The 26548-nt window shown below is 39.6% G+C and overlaps 1 protein-coding gene across 1 annotated transcript in view; it reads right to left on the bottom strand.

Annotated features, from left to right (window-relative positions):
• The window catches only part of LOC127941641 (teneurin-2-like), a 260234-nt gene extending 238197 nt beyond the window's left edge, over window positions 1-22037 (bottom strand). The window contains exons 1-3 of the mRNA XM_052536944.1: window positions 21812-22037; window positions 7301-7307; window positions 2747-3018 (exon numbers count right to left, since the gene is read on the bottom strand). Of these exons, the coding sequence (XP_052392904.1) occupies window positions 2747-3018; window positions 7301-7307; window positions 21812-22037 (505 nt within the window). The remainder of the gene's footprint in view (window positions 1-2746; window positions 3019-7300; window positions 7308-21811) is intronic.
• Window positions 22038-26548: the final 4511 nt, after the last annotated feature.

Genomic DNA, 26548 nt, shown 5'->3' with positions numbered 1-26548 from the left:
CTAGTAATCAATCCCACAGTATAAATATCACTGACTTACCTCTATCCATTGACGGTTAATCAGCATCCCTCCTCCACCCCATCTCCTCACTTCGAGTTTATAATTAGACGGGGAAGGGGTGGGGGTACTCTAGGTCATTCCCGAGCTCGGAGTCCTTCCCTAGACAGCATGCCAAATACGTATACCATACCTCAGCTAATTATATGTAAGCATGAACTCGTGAATAGAAGTACATGTGTTCCCTAGGAATTGAACCCACAACCTTTTGCACTGATAACACAATGCTCTACCACTGAGCCACAGGAACATTCTAGGTAACAATAACAGCATTTATTTGCTAATTGTGTAACATTATTAATGTCTTAGCTGTCCCTTTTGAGCAGTTTAATGCATCCTCGTTGAAGATGGTCATGTATGAATGAAGATTATTTATAGAAGCAGCTATCTCAGTGGGTACAGACCATAGAGAAAAGATTTAATTATGGGAGTAAAAGAAGTTCAGTTGAGTGGGAAAATGTGAATGTGGTGATTCATTCTTTCTTTCTTTTTTTCTCAGACTTCACCAGGCTAATGTTTCAGTGATATCCACTCTTTAACCAGCACAAATTCATCCAGATTTTTTAAACTCCCTATTTCAATTGCATAAATAACTGTTATGCTCTCAAAAATGTTTTCTGTTCTGGAAACTGTCCAGAATGTTCATATGCTTACACTCACTTGAAAGAAAGGGCAAAAGCGATGGAGGAGTTGATCTTGTCAAATGAAGCACTGCTGCAGAAATATTGCTTTTACTGTTTTTAATGTCTGCAAGGCTTGAGTCTTTTGCTGCTGTCTCCAGAGGTTTTCAGTGGCAGTGTCATCAACCACCATTTCCAAACAAAAAGCCTCAAAGTCCCTCCCTTTAAAGACACACCAAATATCCTATGAAAAGTCCTTAGGGGTGTAGCAGCACATTGGCACTTTCCACAAAAATGGTATATAAATCAAAAAATATACAAGACAACCAACTGAACCAAATGCAAACAGGTGTGATCTAATTAATGAATAACCAGGATAACTAACTAGTCGCTGCAAAATGTAATGTGAAAAAGAGTTTTCAGCAGCCATTACTCCAGTCTTCAATATCACATGACAATTAAAAAATCCTTTCAATATGCTGATTTGGTTCTCAAATACCATTTCTTGTAATTTTCACAGTTTAAAATGGTTGTGCATTGTAAATGCTTTTTGGTCTAATTTTTGATGTAATCTAAAAACAAAATTAATAGAAAATCTTTTTCCTGCCCCGTAGGAGGTCAGGAATAGATACAATTTTAATATATGTGAAAATAAAATGTTATTTAACAATTATTTAAAATTATACAAATATTTCACAATATTAAATTTTTTCGACAGCATTTTTTATAAAATAAATGCAGCCTTGATGAAAATAAGAATCTTCTTTCAAAAACACAAAACAACAATCTTAGTGCTCCATGCTGTTGAGGATAATATTGTTAATAAATTTTATTGGTTGACAAATTCACTATTATTGTCTAAATTGCAACATTTGGTGTTATTTTAATTTTGCCAGTTGATTTTACAGGAACACTGCTGGGAGTGCGTGATGAGACGCACCTGGTGCTTATTGCATGTCGCTGCAGGTATCATAAATCGTGCATTGTGCCTTTCCCTTGCACAACCTGCTTTCATTAATGCATGTGGTGGCCTTGATGTCCAAGAATGGATCAGCATAGCTGGGCTGGATTTGAACGATGACTGCGTGTATTCAACACTCTAGATCAAGAGCTGATCACTAGTAAACTGAACCAATTGCTAATAGGTTAATTAGCTCATGTATGACAAAACATTTTGTATTATGATCAATTTTTCAAGTTTTGCATAAATTATGATGCATCTTTTTCAGGATTCTCAGATGACTAGACAGTTCAGAATAACAGCATTTATTTAGTTTTGAAACATTGTAAATGTATTTACAGTCCATTTTTATGAGTATAATGCATCCTTGCTGAATAAAATGATTAATTACTTTTTTTTTTTATCTTACTGACCCCAAACTATTGAACAGTAAACAGCAGTATTCATAAATCTCTTTACACACACACACACACACACACACACACATACATACATACATACATACGTACATACACAAACACACACAACAAAGTACGAATGTAGCTTCACTATCCATGCAGATATCTCTGAATTTACAAGCTTATGTCTGGTGCTTGTTTTATGAAAGGAAGAAACTACAACTGTGACGCTTCAACAGTCAGCATAGAGCACCTTCTAAATATGACATAATAACTAGATAAATGCATAACACAGTACTTGACATTGGCAAGTTAGACGAGCCGGCTTGTTGCAATAAAATCTCGTTATATCAAAGCGAAACACCACTTGAGTTTGCAGGTATTGAGATAATTCTGCTTTGGTTTGTAAATTGCTTTGATCTCGCCAGAGCAGTAAATGCAGTCTTCAGAAAATGCCATGGCTTTACAAATATTGACACCTAAGGCTGGGAATCATATAAATAGTCCTTATTCAATGATACAGTATGCTCAGTTTCACACCAAAAAAGGCTGAAGGTCTCTGGGGAAATGAGAACATTTCATTTAGATGTCTCATTACACCGGCATTCGCTGTTGGAACTAATGATACATCTCCAATCATCAGTGTCTTTTCATTTGTCTCTTCATTTGTTTCATTCCTCCGAACCAAAGTGTTATTCTCTCTTTCCTACCTGATTCTTCTTCAGTCTTGTGTTCATTTTCAGAGTCAGTGAGAGTGAGTACAGAGTGGTCAGGGCTGGACAGGCGAGAGCTGCGGCAGGACTTCAGGGGCTGTCTGCTCGACAGCTGGACAACACGCTCCGGGGTCATGACCCCCTCAGGGTCTGAGTCGGTATCGGATCCAGCGTTCAGAATGTATCTGTCCTGAAGGAGGCTTATATCAGAACAATATACAGCGGATGACGGAGGAGGCACACATATGCCCAGATCAGCCAATGTGAAGCTTCCTGTAAGAGAATACAATTATTAATGCTCAAAAAAAAAATTAAAAAAAGAATGTGTTTGCTGCAAGACATCACAGACTCCTTAAAGAGATGGATGACTCAGACTAAGAATTGGCTTTGCTAAATTACTTAATGACAACCTAATCTTCATTCTAGCGAGTCTTCATTTGAGTGTGTAAATTAATTTAAGCTCTGTATTGTCCTAGACATCTGCATTCAGAAAGGCCGTGAAAGGAATGAATGTAAATGATGTTACAGTGGAATAAAAAGCCAATTCACACTCCAACAACAGACGCAGACAAACGACAAACGACATGGTTTTCAGCTTTTGTTTGATCAATGTATAACCCCTCTGGTGTCTTTTGCTGTTGGTCGGCGCTTGTAAAATAGAAATGTATTCTGAATTAAATTTATAGTCTAGGCAAAAACAGTAAATCAAACAGCAGATTCAGCTCACACACACACAAACAAATTATCTACAGAAATGTTTTAATTATTAGTATTATTTTTTTTATTTTTCCATATTTTATATCAAACTAAATAATACTATTAAACAATACTATTTCACTGTCATTTGCTAATAAACTAAAATGCAGTAAATGTTAATATTGAAAAAGAATACATACATAAAATTATATATTTAATTAGATTTTTTTTTCAAATATAAACGTTTAATTAATGAACACAAGTAAACTAAACGAATAAATTATATTTATATGATTATTTATATATTTGTAAAGAAATACATATATAGACACTGTTTATTTGGTTATTTAATTTCAACTGATTTCAAAAGCCTTTTTTAAGATCACAATAAACATTTATAGAGTCCAATGTGTTGTGTCATATTTTAATTTATCTCATAGTAATTTTTTTTTAATCAGTTATGAGTCTATCAGCTTAGATATATGAATTCAGTTAATTTACATATGAATTAATAAGGGAACAATTACGCATTAATGAGGTAAACATTAAAAGGACAACCTTGTTTGTGAATGAGGAAGATCCATAAATCTGTGCACTGCATAAAACCACAGCAATTAATGACTTCAAAATAATGACTCACTATTACATTACAGCGATGCAAAGCAGGAAACCACTAATATTTAATAATGATTTCATAAGCAGCTAAAAACATTATGCTGAATGTGCTTTGCATCCAACTACTCGGCAGGCTGGAGGAGAATTTTGCAAGATCAACCTAATAAGCAATTGTATTATAACATAATATGATTGCACAACACAATAGTTAATGAGGGAGAACAGAATAGAGGGCACACACAGATTTAAATAGGAGCAGTTGGGGATGGAGTCTTGTCCTGCACAAAGACACATACCTACAAAGTGCATACCTGACAAATAGTAATGGATGGTAACTGGGGCCAGCTCTCGTAAGCTGTGAGTAAGAACAGAATGTCCCACCGTCATCTAATAACATCACTCGCAAAAACTGCACCAAACCTGCTCCATATAACAGAAGCTCCCTGGCTATTTTTATGTGTTTAAAAGTCATGCGCAGCTGCTCTGCCTCTCTTCTGTTGTGTGTCTACTCCAAAGTGAAAAATCTTCCAAGGTGTAAATTTGAGATAGAGTCTAACTGAACAGCCAGAAGGCATTCTAGGAAAAAAAAGTTTCCCCAAAGGCCTACTTAAAAAAACAAACAAAAAATAAGGCCAAAATTCCAGCAAAATTTCCCCCGTTTGCTCAGACACCTTGGACGTTAAAGTGAATATTGCTTTTTAGCAGGTGCTAAAATCTGAGTGAGTGGCAAGGTCATATGTTGTGGGAGGGGTTACCATGGTAACATATAATTTTTTTTGCATGCCGTCAGATACAGTGAAACGTTTTGGAAAAATGCATGAAAATCTCCCTTTACTTCAATCTTCTCTTTTCAGGCCTCAAACACGTCCTGTTTGACAAAGAGGCCCATTGTGACGGAGAAGCAAATGTTAACACAGCCCACTAAAAGCATGTCACATCAAAACATTCCAGGATATATATATATATGAAAAAAAAATTAAAAAAAATATGCATTCTCTTTCAAAACCTCAATGAACTGTAATATTTGCATCTTCACAGAACAAATAGACTGGGTCCTCAAGTCCTTAGTGTTTGGCACAAACTATCAACACATAGGCCTATCAACTGTTTTTGCAGAGTGAACATTTATTTCCTGCTCATATGAAAACAGATAGCTGAAACAGATAGAGTTAGCAGAACATAATCTTCAGCAAAAATAGTTCTCAGTCAAAAGGATTTTATGTACTAAATGAATGAATGAACCGAGTTGGGGAAACAATCTATTAATGTGTTTAGCCAAAACAGAGGACAGGTGCTTTAATGAAATAAAAAATGCTTTCAAATGATAGATAGATAGATAGATAGATAGATAGATAGATAGATAGATAGATAGATAGATAGATAGATAGATAGATAGATAGATAGATAGATAGATAGATAGATAGATAGATAGATAGATAGATAGATAGATGAGATGAGCCTCTCATGGATGGGCCTTTTTCTCATTTCCTGCTTGAGAAACAAATTCGCTCTCATAAGTCAAACAGTCATGGTGTAAATGATGCCTTCTAAAAAGGCTAGACCTTCATAGTGAAACATATATTACTTTATAAATGTCAGCCTATTTCAATAAATCCACCGACCTTTCTGAATTCCATCCCAGATGCTTTGGTCTTAGAGCATTATTGTCTATGTTACACTTCTTTCTTTTTTGTGAAGTAAAGCAGTCGTGTTTTCTGTCTCCAGAAATCAATACCATCAGGGTACAGAGGATGCAGTCAGCATGCCCTGAATAATGTCAGCCCGCTTGACTGAACTGAAGAAAATAGCTGCTGTGCAAGAGAGAGCTTCCCTGATTCCTCTAGCTGCAGCACAGGCCATTTGGTTCATTTTGTTGTGTATTGCTCAGTGCTTGAGCTGACTGTCTAACGGCGGTTTCCTTGTCTGGGTCTCTTATTCATGAGAGCTTGTCTGGCTGGCTTTCCTCTCTAAACATCTGGGGTGACATCAGAGCATGGCATCCTTTTGTTATGGCACATTTATTATTTATCCCTCTGTTTTCTTAAGCTTGCCTTTCATTCGCAATGCAACCGTTAAGACAGCCGATGCATGTTCATTGCTGACAACAGAAAAATGTTGTACAGGTATGTTTAACAGCATGGCAAAATCTGATAGAACAGTTTAGACAGTAACTTGCAAACATTGAATACCTCAAGCATGTGACCGAAATGATACGTCCCTTAACAGGTGCGACAAGACAAAAAAAAAACAACAAAACATTATAAACTATTTGTTGCATCCAGTGGGGACATAATTACTGATTTAATGACTTATACTGTCTTTTTACGTGTAGTGTATTGCGCTTCGTAAATATAAAATCATGTCTGAAGAAATGACAAACAACAAGCGCTACTCTACACTGCTCAAAACTTGCATTTTAATCATCAGTGGCATATACTTTAAATATAAAAAACATACTTACAGGCTGTGAGTCAGAAGCGTCAGACTGTCCTTGCAAAGTTGGAACTGAGGAACGGACGGCGGCCTAGAGTGAGGAATGGCCCAAGACCTAGAGTGAGGAACGGGCAGCAGGCTGAGTGAGTGGTGGCCCGCGGGCTGGAGAACGGCACGCGGCCGGCAGAAACCACATATGATGACCTCAGGCTGGACTCCTCTTTGTCCACGGCTGGACTCCGCTTTATCGGAGATTCACAGTGCAAAGGTGATGTATTTTCTGAACATGTAAGTAACAAGTCTACCATGTTTGTTCTAAACAAATGAGGAAAAAAGCATTACAATAAATTGCGCTGCCAATGGTGATTTAATCTTAAGATCGGTTAGCTCATATCACATCAAACCATGCAAATGATTATTGTTATATTTTATTCTCAAATTATTAATGTTAACAACGGTAGCATGATGTAAAAATCACATTCGGAGAGTGTGCGCGGAGGCTCTGAGCAGACGACTGCGTGCCTTCCATTTTTTGTGAAAAAACTCTTCAAAAGCCCTATTGCACATGCACAGGCTGTGTGAAGAAGCCCATTGCTTCTCGAACCTGTACAATCTGTCAATAAAACAATATAAATCTAGATATGCAATAAATCTGGCCAATTGTTTGTTCACATGTTTGTTGCAGAGTGGACCATCAGCATATGATTTAAGTAGTATAAATACAAGTAGTTCCAGTGCACGTACAGGACAGAGAAAAGCTAGGGCTTGGTCTGCCTCCTCCAGGGGCAGCACTTGCAGGTTCACCACCTGGTCCCTGAAGGAAGTGGTAGAAACCTTGGACACGTAGCTGGGCTGGGGTCTCAGTGTTGCACTGGAATAAGCAGGCCCAAACTGAAGGCATGATTCATCGACCGAAAATGCTTGCAGGTCCCCCACCTTCTTTATCGAGGCCAGTGCGCTCAGGAGTAGGGTTTTCATAGAGAGAAACTTCAACTTGACTGACTGCAAGGGTTCGAAAGGGGGAAACTTGTAGTGTTCTTAGCATCAATGTCAAATCTCAAGAGGGTAGGGAGGGAGGCCTAGGAGGATTTAACCTTCTGGTCCCCCTAATAAACCTGATGACCAGATCATGCTTCCCCATGGCTTCTCCATGGCTTCCCCTCTATGTGGTCGTGACGGGCTGAAATAGCAGCAACACACACTTTAAGGGTGGAATGGGACAGCCTACGCTCCAACCCTTGCTGCAAGATGGAAAGCACGCCTCTGATCGAGCATCTCCAGGGGTCCTCCTGGTGGGAGGAACACCATTCGACGAATAGGTTCCATTTCAGTGCATAGGCCTGTCTTGTGGATGGAGCGTGTATTGAAGCAATAGTGAGAGCTCCCTCCTGGGGTGGGTCACTTAGATCTTCTGCATCCCATCCAGGGACCACGGATGGAGTTTCCAGAGGTCTGGACGTTGGTGGCCCATCTCTGAGAGAGCAAATAATTCCTCAGAGGAATTGGCCAGGGAGGGGCTTTCAACAGGAGCATGAGTTCCGAAAACCAGGTCTTGTTACTGGCTCCATACTGGCCCAACAGGACATGGTTCCCGGAACTCATGCTCCTCGTTCTTCCTGACCTTGCACAGTTTCAGGCTGGGGGGAACACATATTTGTGCATCTGTGTGCCAGTGTGTCTTTACAGAGCGTTGCCATGGTTAAGGAGTTATAATCACTGCCAGTGGGTGGTTTCTGGAGATGCAAACAGGTTTACTCGAGTAACACCAAACTGACTCCAAATCAGCTGAACCACCAGGGGTTGGAGTCTCCAGTCTCCCGGAAGTCCTGCTTGAGACAGCTCATCGGCTGCCTGGATGGCGCGAAGGGACCTCAGATGCTTCTGACTCCACAGGAGGAGGTGGCAGGTGAGTTGCGACATGCAAATGGGCAGGAAGGTGCACAGTTTACAACTCTCCTCCCCTTGAGATCCAGAGACTGAGGAAAACACTCTTTTATTGAAGTTTTGGGTACTGCTAGGCTACTGGGCCAGCAGTGGAACACAAACAAAATTTAACAAAGAATTCTCCACCCGGCCCTCTGGATTGGCCGCCTCAGGGTCTACTGCACTTGCGCTTGCCACCAGGCTTAGTGGGGGCTTAGGCGGGCTGGGCATCCTGCTTGTGACCAGCTCAACAATGCTGCCTGGTGGAATGCTGCTGCACAGGAGCGGGGGCGGCCGCGGTGGGGCGCCCTCGGCAATGAGAAGGCTGAGTGGCTGCAACCAGAATGGAAGCTGCAGGTTTCTTCCAGCGCAGGATGTGCAAAAAATGCCTCAGTCTGCTTCTGTGCGGCCGAGAACCTCTGGGCGAAGCTCTTGATGGCGTTGCCGAAGAGGCTGGTATGGGACACAGGAGCATTCAAAAACTGTATCTTATCCTGTTCTCTAATGTCGGCTAGACACAGTCAGTGATGATGCTCCTGGACCACCAATGTGGACATTGCACGGCCCAGGTACTCGTTCATGTAGAACTGCCCGGTCGAAAATTATTATAAATTAGAAAATTATTTTCTAACTCATGTATTTCCCAGGGTTTAGTTTGCAGTTCACTAATTCATTTGTGACTAATTGTTTGCCTGAAGCAAATCTAACACTTTAATTGCCAACAATATCTGTATACCGCTGTTTACACTGTCATAAAAACGGGCTGTTGACTTTCTTGTTTTATAAAGTCCCTCCTTCAGAAATACATAACGAGTTGTGATTGTGCCAGCGGTTCCTGTGTTGTGATTCGACAGCAGCTGAGCACACGCGGCCCTCCTGGAAACGCGATTGGGCTAGTTTTGAGAAGCAAGTGGGCAGGAGCATGTGCTGGAGATGTACTTATAATCATAGGAGCGTTTTTACTGACGAGATGCGCATGAAAATTTCTTTCATTTATTTTTTTTGCACAGCCCTAACATCTAGTTAACGAAGCTTAACAGCGTTGCCCTTTGTGTACTAAGTTAAAGAGGGAACTGTTCCATCTTTCAGGAATAATTTTTGTGCGAATCCAGCATTAAACTTATTGAGATTGAAGAAGCTGTCCTCAGCAAGTTGTCCTCAGCAAAATGTGCTGCACATAGTTTTACATGTGGATTATAATTTTCGGGAACCGAGTTAAACATAAATTGTAACCATTAATCTCCAAGTACAGTGACCCTGGGAAGCCCAAACAAAGATGATTGGACTCCAAGATGAAAATAACAGCGTTTCGACCACACATGTCAACAAACACAAACGCAACTCTTCCTCTTCTCCGTCGGAGCGCAACAAAACCACGCCCCCCTTTTTGTGTATTCATGTGGGTGGAGGTTAGTCAAAAAACTGTTTTAGTGACATCATTACTGCAGGAACTAGAGGGATGTAGTCCAAATGGGTCGTTTTTGTAGGCGAATTTTGTTAAATAAAATATCTCGCTTGGCATTGAACTTTGAGCTTTAGAATTTTACAGATATTAATTTTAATCTAACAACAACATTGCACACTAACTAAAGTTTATAACATGGGATCACGAAGAACAGGACCTTTAACATCTTACAAATGGCATTACTTCTTCAGTTAAAGTCTCAAAGTTTCAAACATTTCTTTTTTCTTGAGAACGACATGGAACATAACCCAAAAGACACACACATTAACATGCTGCCAGGATCATGGACTGCCTGTGTCATGTTTTGCCTCCATTTCTGTTCCCTTATATGGTCATGTTCCTGTCCTTGTTTTGTAAATTAGTTTGATTAATGAACCAAGATGGCGGTGTGGTCGGATGCAGCGGCTACTCCAGTACCTGAAAAACTGAGTTTTTTTGTCTGTTAATCTCGTTCCCTAATCTTCGAACAGTCTCATCTTATTGCAAAATCATCAGATAAACACTCGGAAACACATCTATGATCGACAGAGCCTTCTGGAAATTGGCAGAGTGTACAAACATCACCTTTTGCTGGTGACTACTGAGAAGCTACGAGGCCTCTGTCTGTTGCTCAATCTGAACCCGAGACCATGGCCTTGCCTACTGACGCTACCCACACAAAATGGTGATGCCGGCGGTGTGAGAGGGGGCAGAATCGCGGCAAGCGTGGAGGCACACGAGCTAGGCTAAGGGCTAACCCCACTAGGTATATATCTGCTAGCCCCCTCCTGGGTGTCAGTCTTCCTCTGGAACCTCCTCCCAGGTTCCCACCCACGCCCCCCTCTGTTGTTGCTACGGTGCGAGGACGCACCTTCCGGTGAGGGGGCGGGATGTCATGATCATGTACTGTCTGTATCATGTTTTGCCTCTGTTTCTGTTCCCTTATATGGTCATGTTCCTATCCTCATTTTGTTTATTAGTTTGATTAGTCATTTCATACACCTGTGTTTCCAGCTGTGTTTAGTTAATTATTTTAATTTCCCTGTTTACTTAAGTCCTAGTCTGTTCAGGTTGTGTTTGTCAGGTCTACTTTATCAGTAAATGTGCCATTCATAACTCCTGTGTTGGATTACCCTTGTGTTTCGTGAAATAAAAGACTTTTGATTATACTCCTGGTTTCCATCATTCCTAAGACAGTGTAAGTGTGGCACATTTAAATAACAAAGTATGTTGTTACATAATTTTGTTGAAACAATTTAACTGCCTGCAGAAAAGAAGAACAGATGAGTAGTTAACATTGTACGTCTGGCACATTAAATGTTGGACATGATGTTTGTGAACCATTCAGTCCTCCTTTTAATTTTTTTTCTATAAACAAAAATAATGGTGCCAATACTCAACATCAAGAGCAAAAATGTGTAAAACATTCTAAAGTGAATTCACTAAACTAATATGCACGCACACACACAAACACACACAAAATCACTATCTAAAGTAGTCTACAGGGACAATCCCCCTGGAATAACGTTAGGTTACGCTGCTTGCCGGCTGTAATATGGATAAAAATCCTTTCAAGGGCTTGTTAAACTACCTACTCTTACTCCAAAAAAATTTAAACCTGAAAGTGATGCAGTCACATTGGTATTGAAAATTATAGCATTAAAATTAACCATTATGTGGGAGATAAAAATGTAAAAAGGAAAAGTACAGACCAGTTATTCCTTTAGGCATTGCAGCTAGAGCACTTAAGGTCCTTTTTTACATCTGGTATTAAAGTAATTGTTCACTAAAAATGATTTTTTTGTTTTGTTTTACTATTTACTCAATCAAATGTCTTTCAATCTGTTACATATCTGTTAGTTTTATAAATCATAGTTAATTTCCTTGGTCGGTTATTTGTATTGCATTGTGTCATATTGTTGTCCTTTACATTTGCGTAGGTTCTTCTGTGAATTCCTGTGAATCAAATACTAATAGTCTCCTTGTGTATACTCTCTTTGTCATGCACTTAATCCTGCACCAGCATGTTACACCATCCCAGTATGCTGTTAGTGTTGTCCAAGAAAAAGGAAACAGGGGGGTTAAAGCAGCTTCTTGTGAAAATTCATTGAACTAATCAAGCTAATTTGAAGCTAATCTCAGTTGGAGATAATCAAGTTAAAAAGTATTACTATTCCAAGTCTTCTGAAGCCATATGATAAGGCTGTGTAAGACAAATGGCAAAAATAATGTTATTATTCATTAAACATTTTACTTTCACTGCTATCAAAACAAATGTGGTGCAGGTTTGAAGTCATTGTGTTTGATAATGAGACGTTCAAAAACCATAGAGATTTGATGTTATTGGAGTTCAACTTGACCCATATACATTTAAGAGCTACAGTGGAGGTGAAGATAACCGGTGAAAAATGACTTTAGGGATGCATATGTCCTCATTGAATTTGCTTCTCGATGCACCAAGGACAACATGGACCACCTACACATATAACACATGTATTGCACCAAAACGGGATCAAAATAAATTTCTGGCCATTTAGATCACTATAGTAAATCAAAATGATTTTGCATAAATAATCATAATAATAATGAAATAATTATATATATATATATATATATATATATATATATATATATATATATATATATATATTGTGACGCGTGGCCCAAGCTCTCATCAGCATCACCCTGAAAACAGAGCAGGCACACCTATATAATTTTTAAATCTTAAAATCTATTTTTTACACCATAACTTTTGTTTCTGAAATGTGTGAATATATCCTTTATCGTATACTACAACAAAAACAATCAGAGCTTCTTGTTATTACTAATTTTATTTTGATTTCCCGAGTCCGCTATTTAGATTATAGCCCGTTGGCATCGCCAGTGTGGTTGCCTCTAATCCCGCGTACACTTCTAATACTCTATACCCCTGGAACGGTCGTGCTTCATGGCGGGGTTACTGACACCACGCTGCGGCAGATGGAGACACTGAAGAGGGACATCAGGAGCCCGATCAAGCCTGCTGCAACAATCATTGTGTCAGGACCACTTGCCATGTATTGACAAGTATGTGAAAGGTTAGTAGACTTTTTCTTTAATTGAATGGTTATTGTCATGGTGTAATGAACAGAATCTGCTCTTCGTTAATAATATGAATCTCTTCTGGGAACGTCCTAGGCTTTTTTTGTGCTGTTGGGCTGCACCACAGCATATTTGGAGCAGAACTCCTGTCGAACAACATCTCCAGGACGCTACTCTTCATATGACTGGTAAGTCAGTTCTCAAATAACTACTATGATGGCTTTTGTTCTACCCACTTAAATGATAGAATTACTTGCGCTGTCTAATCTATTAAGACTGTCTGTACCCCAAATAGTGAGGTCAAAATATAAATTTAATGTACAGTAGGATCTAGAAAAAAACTGATCATGATTAAACCAGAAAAAATGACTCCTAAACATTAGATCACTTTGAGATTCTGCTTGTGCACGTGAACATCTTGTGTTAAAGGAGATTTTGTGATGAAAGTATGATGTGCTGAGATTTGAACCTTACTCTTGTTTCATGGTATATGATTGCCCAATGAAGTCAGATATGCTTATTCAGCTATTATTTGCCAGGCATTCCATTGCCTCACTTCCTCAAAGATGCTGTATAAAAGTGACACCCATTGGACAATAAAGTTGAGCTTAGAATGAACTGCATCACTTGTGTGTCTCATTCTTAGGTCCCTGGTACCAGCTCTCCTCTGCTCAGATAACCCAACCTGAACCAAAATTATATTTGTGATCTTGAAGGCAAGAATATACAATTTATTCTTACAGTCTGGGGGCTGGCCCGCGAAAGGGGGGAATCTCCTACAGAACCGCAAATTAAAGTCCCGAGATCGAGTGAGGAAAAGACACACAAGAGAATCAGGCGGACCTACGACAAAGAGGGTGAGTGTTTTAGTATATTTCTTGAAGGACATATAGCGCTTACCCCTGTAGGATCCTAAGAGGGGATTAATGTAAAAATTATCCCGCATTTCCCGTAAAGAGACGGGAAGGAGTTGTAATCACTAATTGCTAGTGGAATTATCCATTGTTGTTACACTAAGGCTGGAAACAGTACTCACTTGTTACAAGATTTGTTTGTTGACTATTAGTGAGGAGTAATTGGATGTGCAGTACTGGCCATACTGTATTTTTGATCACGACTTCGTATTTTAACTATCGGACTGCGTATTTTAACACAGAAATTTATTTAGTTCGGGAATTGCAAATTCAACTAAAATCCATATTGTGGAAATTTATTAACAATTGTTATTACATGTTGATATATTGTGACCCAAAAGAAAAAGGTGTTTAGCGGGCGACCCGAACTTGGTTTGGCGAGAGCCCAAAACTAGGCAACACCTAAAAAAAAGAAGGTGATTTAGTGACGATCAGGGCGAAAGCTTTGTGTAAGTCACGATACATGCATCACAGTTGAGGTTGGGCAAAAGAGAATAGGAGAATTTTGAACTGCAAGCTTGCTTACTTATCACTGCCTAGATATTACCATTGGTACTGCTATCTTAAGTGGAAGATAGGGGGCGGGGTTCAATCTCAAGACCATTACCAGGAGAAACATCAGCTGATTTTATGTTCAGAAATAATCAAGTGTTTTATACGGAACCTTTTGTAAGTAATATGGCAGGATGGTCAGAGTGCATGAAACCACAAATTGAAACTCCATATCCTATAGAGGGTTCGTTCACAGATGAGGGCATGGAATTGGCTAAAAGTCTAATTTTTGAAGGGTGGGGAGATCCCAACTGGGATTATAAGTTTATGATCCAAAGCAGTTATTGTAAATTAAATGAACAAAGATAATAGTTTTGATGTACTATTAATACATGATAAGATGACAGATGATAAGAGTCTTGACTGAAACCTGGCTAAAACCAAATTATTATATTTGTCTAAATGAGTCTACTCCACCAAACTACTGTTAAAAGCATGAGCCTTGTCAGACTGGTTGTGGGGGAGGTGTTTCGACAATATATAGTGATATTCTCAATGTTACCCAGAAAACAGGATACAATTTTAAATAATTTGAAATACTTATTATTAATGGTACTCTGTCAGATATGCAAAATAAATATATTGTATCTTTTTATCTGTCTACTGTATATAGACTATCAGTGCCGTATACAGAATTCCTAAAAGAATTTGCAGATTTCCTCTCAGACCTATTGGTTAACATGGATAAAGCATTAATTGTCTGAGATTTTAAGATTCACGTTGATAATACAAATGATGCATGTGTTTACTGACCTAATTAACCTTTTTTGGAGTAAAGCAAAATGTCACCGGGCCTACTTTTTTTAATCATACGCTAGATTTAATTATATCACATGGAATCGATCTTACCGATATAGATATCGTACCTCAAATTGATGATCCTTCTTGCAAAAAAAAAAAAGATCTGCATGAAGATTTTCAGTCAGGTTTCAGGCCCCACCATAGCATAGAAATTGCACTTAAAATTACATTTAAATGGGGAGTTATCTCCCCATCTTTTTTCCGAAGATGGCGCCGCCGAGTCCAGTCACCGTCCAGGTCGCTCCGATTAGATTGTGTTTTTATTAACTCTTCCTTTCTCTTTTTACACACATAACCTCTGCACTGATCATTTAAAACAAAGAAACACTTTTGGACATTGAATTCTGCTTCACTGACCTGTTTTAGGACACTTTATCCTCCAACCCATCGTGACCATCTGAGATTCTCCGGAACGCCAAGATGAACAATGGCCACCTGAATAACCACCCGAGGCAACGGATCAAGAAACACCGCAGAAAACGCGCTGGGATTCGCAACAGATTGAGGAAAAGAACTCACAGTCTTCCTCTACCGAGCATTCTGCTCGCCAATGTCCAGTCTCTGGAAAATAAGATGGACGATCTTAGAGCCAGGATAAGTTTCCAACGGGACATTAGAGACTGTAACATCCTTTGTTTGTCGGAAACATGGCTCACGCCCTTGGTCCCGGACGCTGCTGTAACGCCGTCTGAAAACTTATCTGTTTTACGAATGGACAGGACAGCCGAGGCCGGCAAATCCAAAGGTGGAGGAGTGTGTTTCATGATTAACAAGAAATGGTGTGACCCCAAGAATATCTCCACTCTGTCATGCTCCTGCTCGCCTCATCTGGAACATTTAGCCATTATCTGCCGCCCATTCTATTTCCCCCGGGAATTTTCATCGATCATCGTTACTGCTGTTTATATCCCACCACAAGCAGACACAGGTTTGGCTTTGTCTGAACTTCACTATGCGCTCAGCGGTAACATCAACAAACATCCTGACGCTGCTATTATCATCGCTGGGGACTTTAACAAAGCCAACCTCAGGCAAGTTATGCCTGAGTTTTATCAACATGTATCCTGTCCAACCAGAGGACCGCATACACTGGATCATTGCTACACTCAGTTTAAGAATGCCTACAAAGCTTGCTCACTACCGGCTTTCGGCAGATCGGACCATGCCGCCATTTTCCTCACACCGGAATATACATTTTGACGACTTCATTAAGTTTTGTTTTATAGAAAACTCTTTAAAAGATTTTCGTTTTGTATAAATTGTATCTTAATTTTGATCAATGTTTTATCAATCAATTGCCTGTATTTTATAAATAAGAAGCAAATATATAGCAGACGATGTAATGAGACGCTGGCATGATTATTTGAATTGCATGTGAACTGGAGGGCACCGAAAGCTTGTGCCTCAAAGATTTGAGAAATATAGGCTATATATTACAGAAAGCTTGAAATGTCTACTTTTACACGAAAATATTAAAACCAAAATAAATAGGCTACTCTCTGAATATGCAATCCATATGAAATGTGCATTTCTCTCTGGTGTTCATGGCGAGTACTCATCGTCAACTTCATCTTTGCAGCGACACAAAAAACACCAGTTTATTATTAAACAATTAAATGTCTCCTTGCATATTTTCGAACCAGCAGGCCATTCTGGGTTGAGAGAGACCCCACGGAATGAGGGAGCGGAGTGTAATATATGGAGAAATGCGCTCTCCGCTAACAAGCTCTGATCGGAACTGATTGTCTGCTGAACAGAAACATCAAAACAGACATAGCCAGACTAGACAATTTTAGAACAAATTATGAGTTTATTGACGATTTTATGTTTTTATAATTCTTGACAAAATTTGAAATTATTATGGATATTATTTTTTTTTTACCTACTTCCAACATCTATGGCCCAATGATGCTACGATGAGCATTTACTACTTTAAAAAAAATACAAAACATATACAAAACATATACAAAATATTCTTTTCCTTTTTTTTGTGGTCCGAGTTGCGGGCCTGTTAGTTGAAAACGTTGTGCGGGTTTTTAATACATTGACCCTCGCATCACTGATGCACATTATTTTGCGTTCTATATTTCTATCTCTGTATGCGTGCATTTCATTCATTCAGAATGATTGCCGTAGTATTATTATACAATAAATACTAAATGGCTAGTATAGCAAAACCATGTTAATGTGTGGTTCCTTTAGTTTAACTTGTTTTCCTTTTTTTATTATTTTTTTTTTATTAAATGTAATTAAAACATTATGTAACTGAGTAGCCTACATAAATGAACGTGAGTAATCTTACCTGATGCTGATATTACAATAACAGTTTACTTGATCTTGCTCTTGATTTTATTATTTGTATTATTTTTTTATTATTATTTATTTGCCGCTAAGCAAATATATCAAACATTCGCGCGGTAAGAGATTCTACGGTAATTCACGTTGGCCAAAACACACAAGGAAACGCGTTGTGAAATAAAATATCACCGGCAATCACAGACATTCGCATTCGGACGGGGTTAGTTTTCTCAGAGGATCACTGAGTTTGCTGAAAAACGGTAGGTAATTTGCTCTGGAATTATCACAGAGGTTGTGTGAGAAAAACACAGACGTGGCAGATTCGGACGGGATTAAAATCACCAAGTACGTCTGTGAAACGCAGATTTCTCTAATGACCCCTGTAAAACTAGTCCCGTCCGAATAGGGCTTTAATTCTGCATATATGTTATCAGAGATTTAAAAAAACAACTATCGTATCAGCCATGAAAAGAAAATATCAGTTACACATTCTGATATGATATGTGTGATCATGAAATCAGAGATGATTCAGTTGACGAAATCCAATCAGAATTGGTAACCAACAGTGCATTTTAAACACAACATGTCAATACCAAGTATAAACTGTAATCCCTCTTGTCTGATCACTTCTGATTGGATCATCCAAACTGGATGTTAATCCCAGGTGTAAACAGGGTCATATGGATAGAGTTTGCTGCTTTCCACCTGATTCACTCTCTATCATCTCTCCTGCATCCCCTTTTACCAACATTAACCATACTGTAATTTCAATGTTCTGCTATGTTTGGAGCAGCTTTGCTTAGTAAGGGTTTGAATGGAGGACAATAAGTACATGCAACCAGATGTTGTGCTAGAAATGTGCACTAAAGGGACCATAAGAGGGTTCTGGGCTGCCTACAAGGCAGAGCACTCCTTTCCACAAATGTCCATAACGAGCGTTCCCGTACTTCCAAAGCTCCCACGCCATATGGCCTTTACTGAAGCAAAGCTGCGTGCGGAGCCTTGTTCACTCACTATGGCCATGGACCACCGGTTTGGAATGTCTTACAATCAAAAACTCCTCCCTCGATCATATGAGCATATCCTTGGCAAGATTGTTCAGATGTAATGTGGAGCAGAATACAGCTGGCAGGTAAAAAAAAAAAAAAAAAATGTGTGCACTAGAAACCTCAGGCTACTGGAAGCTAGAGACTGCTAGGTTCTGTGTCTATCATTTTCTCTCTGTGTGCAAGTCTCAGTCTGTCTGATTCACTCTGAAGATGAGACAGCAGTGCGCAGCTCGGTCTCAGTGGTTTGGACTATTTTTACAGCACACAGTGAAGAAGAAAAGTGACGACAAGGTCACCTCTTGCTTTAGGTAGATAAAACTTTGCTATAATGACTTGTGGACACTGTTAGTAGAGCATATCTTATCTCCAACCATTTAAAATGTTCTGTTTCATTCCATTTTTGATCTACACCTGAGCCAGCATCTGGAAGCCTGTGAAAAAAAAATACTAAATAAACAAACAATTAATGACAGCTTCCCTCTCCTAGACATTCCCAAATCATACATATATATATATATTACACTTAAGGCTGTATTGTGAGTTTGGCTGTGTCTCCACAGAAATAATGTTCTGGTGGAATTCAGAAAAAATAACCGTATGGTGATTCTGGATGCAATCCGGACCGACAACCGAAAGTAAGAAACCCAAACATCATCATAATAATAAAGTGTAGTTGATTAAAAATATGTACATGAGTTTGTTATAATTAAACATAAAGATTTTAGGTTAGAAATTAAAAAATAAATACACACCATTTTTGTTGTTTTGCTGTTAACCTAAATCTTCAGCATTTACCTAAAGTGTGTGACCAACTTTTTTTATTTACTTATTTTCAAAAACAAAATCAAATACTTTAATATAAATACTGTATACACTACAGTTGAAAAGCTGATAAGTCCCTTATGCTCAACAAGGCTGCATTTATCTTATCAAGAATTCATAGGAAAATAATATTGTTAAATTTTATTACAATCTATAATCGTTGTTTTCTATTTTAATATATTTTAAAATAATACATTTTAATTAATCAGTATCATCATTCCAGTCTTCGGTCACATGATCATAATTAGTGTCACAGGAATCATTCTAATATGCTGTTGTGCTGCTTAATTATTATCATTTTTTATTATTTAAAAAAAAAATCATACCTTTTTAGGATTCTGTGATGAATGTATATGCATATTAGAAGATAAAAAGAAAATATACAAAGAAAAATGCATTATACATTAACTGTTTTACAAAGTCAGAGTAATCATTTACGAAATAAATATATAAATTTAAATGTCTTTGGTACATTTTGTCCATTCATCTTTTTCATGGAAATATCGTTCATGACACAAAAATGAAAAAACTTCTACTTTAAAAGTACAAATATAAGATTTTCAATAAGCTCATAAAAATTGCATCTAAAATCCATGTAAGCTGTTGTAACTGCCAGCTTCTCTGAAAAAAATAAATAAACAAAAAATAAATAAAAATAGGACAGTTTGAGCAGATACTGAAAAGATGCAGGTTCCTACTTCAGTACTGCAGCTCAGCTCTATTATCTGATATTGACAAACCTGGCTGAAGGTGTGATTATAAGGACAACTTTCAACATGACACAATGTTTTCAAAGCCTTCTATTTTCTGTGCAACAACTAAATAAGGTCAGTTGGTCGAACAGTAATTATAACCAGTTAACACTTCATAACAAGATCAATTTGAGCAAAACATTCCCTGTCACAGAACTGGTGGGTTGAATTCTCTTAGGATGAGCACAATTTTTTTCTTTTTTACCACAGGTTTCCTCTTTGATCTGACCCTAATCAACAAATAAGGCCATGGCTAAATACCAGACAGAAAACAGCTTTTGTGAAAAATAAAAATCTCTATAAAAATACTTGGTTGTAATCAAATTTAATACATCAATTGAAAGTACTCAATGATATTCATATCACGATCACTTCTAATCACTTCTGATATATCCATCCTCACTACAAACATGAAATGGTATATAATTTGTTATGTTAATAATCAAACTGACTGTACACAAATGCATCTGTGTGATTCAGAGATCAAAAATCGAGGTTCATTCTTTAATATAAAATAAATCCTTTCATTACCTAGCTCATTTATCTTCAATTAGTGATTTGATTTTATTTAGATTTAGGTACCATATGAATCACATTTTTCACTAATCTGGTTTGTGTTTACCAGGGCAGTGTCACTTGACATGACATGACAGGAACAGTAAATTTTAACAAATATTTGTCATGTAACATCGGCACAGTTTGTGCACACAGATCAAAAGTTTCAATAGCTGCAAATTAAAACTTAACACAGAAAATCAGCTACTCTGTTTTTATTACAGGGGGATTATGTGGGTTAAAATGGATAATACTCATCCATGATGGCATTTGTATTAAAGCCCAAACTAATGAGAAAACTGACCTAAAGACTGCTGTTTCCATCATGCACTTAAGAGCTGCACATACATATGTTCAATTCTTCTATTTACTCTAAGCCTTAATATATGATGTTATATTAGACGGGAGCACAGATACTGTAGATATACAGATACAATATGCCATGTAGACCCACAGAAAGCTGCTTGTTTTGAAAGTGACTTCTGAATGAGCTGTGCTTTAATTATCACTACACTATTGATGCTAAAAAATTTAACATTTGTGGATATTCTGCTAATGTACCAAATAGCATAGCTACTGTTGGGAACTCAGAAATGAAGACCAGGAGACTCTTGGGTAATCTTCAGCAGGATTCTTTATTGAGAACGCTCTGCATGGTGCTGCAGTCATCAACAGTCTAACTTGTCCTTAAGACATTGTAGTTTTTATATACATTCAAGTGGGAGGGATCCATACAGTAGAGGTGGAGACCATTTTAACAAAGCATGCAAATGCAATCAGGAAAGTACCAGACACTGGCATCTTCCCAGCCTTGATCTTATCAGCATAACAGTGTCATTTAAATACAGAGGTGCCTGACAGTATCACTGAAACCTTCACATTATCATAGAGACAAAAGGCACAGCTGTACCTTGAGCTTCAAGGAAGAACACAAAGACAAAAAGTTAATGTCTCAGACACTTGATTTTCCTGATTTGAGCTTCTTGGATGTCAGCTTTATTACCCCAAAAAAGTCTACTATTATATTGGAACCTAGATTTAACATTTTCTAAATTTGTAATCCCACACTACCATATTTATCATTACGATTTCTACTATTCATGTACTACTTAAAGTAACAATCTCACCTTGTCTGACATACTCTTCTGTCTCCTGGTGCACCAGCTCTGCAACACATCTTCCATAGCGCAGGTGTCCATCCTGCTGGTAGGCCTTCAGTGTTTTGCTGGAACTGTATGATTTCTGTGATATTTTATGGCAGTTCTCATTGTCCTGAGAGGATGTGGTGTAGTGCAGATCCTTTGCACACTGACCCTGTGTCAGAGAGCACTGCCGTCTATCCTTCAGATCCATCACTGCAGGGCTTTGCAATGTGAATTAGAGCTGTAATCGGGCCTTAAAAGTTAGGACCGACAGGACCCGAGCCCGACAAGTACATTTTGATTGACGGCTTTTAAAAAGCCCAAACCCATTTACAGCCCGACATTATTCAAATGTACGCATACACACAGCTCTTTTGCCTTTTGTCAAGAATGAGTCATTTATAGATGTTTTAACATAATTTATTCATAACTAATGTAGACTACACCACTTGGAAGTTGGAATAAAGAAATAAAATAAGGCCTCTGTGACATCTTAACAAATAGGCATAGGCTGTCAGGGGTGCGTACTGGACAGAGGACTCAGATGCAGAGTAAAGAAAAGGAGAATCTTTATTCTCGCCACAAAACACAAAATAACATAAACAATAATGAAATGCTCTGGCACACACAGAGATCTCCGAGCTGGCCGGCACACTGTGGACAACTCGCGCTGCCGGATCTCCGAATTACGGATCCTTTGACAAAAGAACAGAAGGTGAGACTGATACTGAGAATCATGCAAAACATGGGCAAAGACAAAACAATCTACTCACGACCACAGACAGAAAAGCAGAGACATATAAGGGAGTGGGGGAACGAGCGACAGGTGCGGAAGAATCAGCTCGTGATCTGCACAACCCCGCCATGATCAGTGCTGATTGCCCAGACCACGAGCTACTGAACAGACAGGACAACACAGACCACAGGGGAAGCTGAGACGGCACCCTGCACCGTGACAGTACCCCCCACCTCAGGGACGCCTCCTTGCATCCCCGGAGGACTCACCATGACGCTGATGAAATTGATCAATGAGAGCGCGATCCAGAATATCGCGACCCGGAACCCAGCATCTCTCCTCCGGACCATAACTCTCCCAGTCTACCAGATATTGATGACCTCTACCCCTACGCCGAACATCAATGAGCCGCCGTACAGTATAGGCAGGGGACCCCTCGATGAGCCTAGGAGGCGGAGGGGCAGAAGTCAGAGGCTGAAGGGGGGAGCGGGTTAAATCTTAGAAATGTGGAAAACCGGGTGGATCCTTCTAAACTGAGGGGGTTATTTGAGCCGAACTGACACCGGAATAAGCACTTGATAAACGGTCCAACAAATTTGGGTCCCAGTTTACGTGAGGGCAGTCTGAAGTTAATGTCCTTAGAAGACAACCAGACTCTCTGACCACACACGTAAAGTGGGGGCTTAGTACGGTGACCGTCCGCCGATGCCTTGTTCCTCTCGCCAGTCCGAGTGAGGGCTTCTCTGGCGATCCTACGTAGGCATCTCTGAACAACGGCATCGGATTCTTGAGAGGGGAATAGAGGTGGCTGGTAGCCTAAACAGCACTGGAAGGGAGACAAACCCGTAAATGAGACCGGGAGGGAGTTTTGCACATACTCTATCATGGTAAACCTGGAACTCCAAGATGACGGTTCAGCAGACGCCACAAAGCGCAGGACTATCTCAAAATCTTGGTTTGCATGCTTGGCCTGACCATTAGTCTGCAGGTGATAACCGGAAGATAGGCTCGCAGTCGCCCCCAGCTGTCGACAGAAATCTGTCCAAAACCTAGACACAAACTGGGGACCTCTGTCAGAAACCACGTTCACCGGGAGGCCATGAATACGGAAAACGTGATCTAAGACCGTAGTCACTGTCTCCCTCGCTGACGGCAATTTGGGGAGGGGAATAAAATGGACTGCCTTTGAGAACCTGTCCACCACAGTGAGAACCACCGTCTTGCCCCTAGATGGAGGCAAGCCAGTCACAAAGTCCATCGCTATGTGTGACCAGGGCCACGAAGGGACCGACAACGGCTGACGTAGCCCTGCAGGGGGTCGATTGGATCCCTTACTCGAAGCGCAAATCGGACAGGCCGACACAAACCGTCGAGCATCCTGCACCACGGACGGCCACCAAAACCGCTGCTTGATTAACCTACAAGTACAAGTCGCTCCAGGGTGGCAAGCTAGACTAGAAGAGTGGCCCCACTGAAGTATGCTAGTTCGGACTGACTCAGGTACAAAAAGCAGACCCTCTGGGCATCCAGTGGGAACAGAAGCATGGCGTTGTGCTGTGCGGACCTTGGACTCCACCCCCCAAGTGACCGCAGCCACAACCCGGTCGGGATGCAAAATGTCCACCGGGAGGGTGGGACTAGCCTCAGCCTCAAAAACCCGCGACAGCGCATCAGGTTTACCATTCTTAGAGCCCGGGCGATAAGAAATGGTAAACCTGAAACGTTCGAAAAATAATGCTCAGCGAGCCTGCCTAGAATTTATTCTCCTGGCGGTGCGAATGTACTCAGTCCAAACGATAAACGGAAATCGCGCTCCCTCTAACCAGTGACGCCACTCCTTCAGGGCCAGCTTGACAGCTAGAAGGCGGAGGGATGTATTTTCTCGTCCAAAGTTGATCTTTGAGACAAAACTGCCCCCACCCCCACCTCCTACGCATCCACCTCCACAATGAACTGACGAGATGGGTCAGGGGTCGTTAGAATGGGGGCCGAAACAAATCGACTCTTAAGGTTTGCAAACGCAGCTTGGGCCTGCGACGACCAACAGAATCGTTTCCTTTTGGAGGTGAGATCAGTCAGAGGAAGGGCGATTTGGCTAAAGTTCCGAATGAACCGCCTGTAAAAATTGGCAAACCCCAGAAAGTGCTGGACCGCTCTACGACTATCTGGGGTGGGCCAATCAGCAACTGCCTTTACCTTGGCGAGATCCATTCGGAAACCTTCAGGCGAGAGAATAAAACCCAGGAACGGAACCGACTGTGCGTGAAACTCACACTTCTCCAACTTAACGAATAAACGATTCTCCAGCAGCCGCTGGAGCACTGGACATGATCGCGCTCATTCTGGGAAAAAATAAGGATGTCGTCGATATAAACAAAAACAAACGACCATGTCTCAGAGCACGTCGTTGACGAGTGCCTGAAAGACCGCCGGGGAGTTGGAAAGCCCAAACGGCATAACTAAATACTCAAAGTGCTCTGTATGGGTGTTAAAGGCGGTCTTCCATTCGTCCCCCTCCCTAATCCAAACCAAGTGATAAGCACTGCGTAGGTCCAACTTCGTAAAGATGGTTGCCCCCTGAAGGAGCTCGAAAGGCCGATGGTGTTTGTAGATAACTAGCTAGCCACTCAGTTAACTTGTTCTTCTGGTTAGAATGCAAAATAACAACACAAAAATATCAACAACACAAAAAAAGTCAAGCAAAGTCACATTGATTCATAAAGTGCTTTCACAATACAAATTGTTTCAAAGCAATTAGAAAATCATGATGTTAATGTTTATAATTTCTATTCTTTTACTTTTAGTTGTATTTAGCTGAGCTGAGTGATAATATAGTTCACATTTTGTAACAGTATAAGCAATAAAGATGTTGAGATAATCGATACAGCATATGTCACCCTATGTGAGTATACTGTGTGTGACTGAATTTTAATATACTTACATATCCAATTTTATTTTTACAGAGCTGTGCGATAGTATAGTTGCATCATATGATGGTGGAGATTTGCTATATAGAATATGTTGCTTTACACAAGTGTACTGTATGCATGCAAATAATTATAGATTAAATTTAAATACATCTTCATATATAGAGCTGTGCAACTGTATAATTAGCTGTGCAATTACACAATTATACAATTATCCTGCCAAGATTTGCTATATAGTATTGCTTAATGTGAATATACTGTATGTGTCCTCTGAATTATAATTTTAATGCATTTTGAGAGCAGTTTTCTACAATATAGTTACATTTGCAAGATAACAGTTCTTTTAACTCACATTATATTTTTTAAATGGTTGTAACATGATGATTTCTTGATTTTCTGTTCAAGTTGCACTTTTGTAAAAGCTTCCATTGGGTGATTTATGCATGCCAATTTGATAAACAGAAAAATATGTCTATTTGTACCTGATAAAACCAACAGTTGCTTCTCTATTAGAAAATTCCCATGCTGCATTCTACCAAATGCCTCCCTGCCAGTTGTAGATCAAGCCGATAACCACCCGCAAAAACTCAGATCAACGCAGAATGTCATATTGCAGGAGAAATACATATCCTTAACATCACAACAATGTCTCAAGCCTCCCAAACAGAATGTGCTATCTTCAGCTCGAGACAGACGTATCCTCATGATGTCTTATTATCAGGTAGAGACACAGAGACTTGATCACACCCTCCCACTCTACATCTGTGTCGGTGTGCTTAGTAAGCCAGGCATGGGAGCCAATGGAGGATACAATCACAACATTGAGTCTTTGGCAGAAAGCCTGTTGTTTAGGACTTTTACATCATTTAGTTAGGAAAAATAGCACTCTAAATGTTACATATGGGGAAACTGAGGCAATGAAAGAGATACTACACCTCTGCAAATTACCCTTAGGTCTTTTAGGACACGTTACTCTACTACAAAAACTAAACGGCCAAGGCCAATATTTTCGCCTAAATTTTTAAAATGTAAGTCCTTTTACCATCAATTTCACCCAGG

Source organism: Carassius gibelio, chromosome A21 (assembly GCF_023724105.1).
Source record: "Carassius gibelio isolate Cgi1373 ecotype wild population from Czech Republic chromosome A21, carGib1.2-hapl.c, whole genome shotgun sequence".
Lineage (NCBI taxonomy): Eukaryota > Metazoa > Chordata > Actinopteri > Cypriniformes > Cyprinidae > Carassius > Carassius gibelio.
The sequence above is the reverse complement of the archived record's forward strand: the minus strand, read 5'-3'. Positions and strand labels throughout refer to the sequence as shown.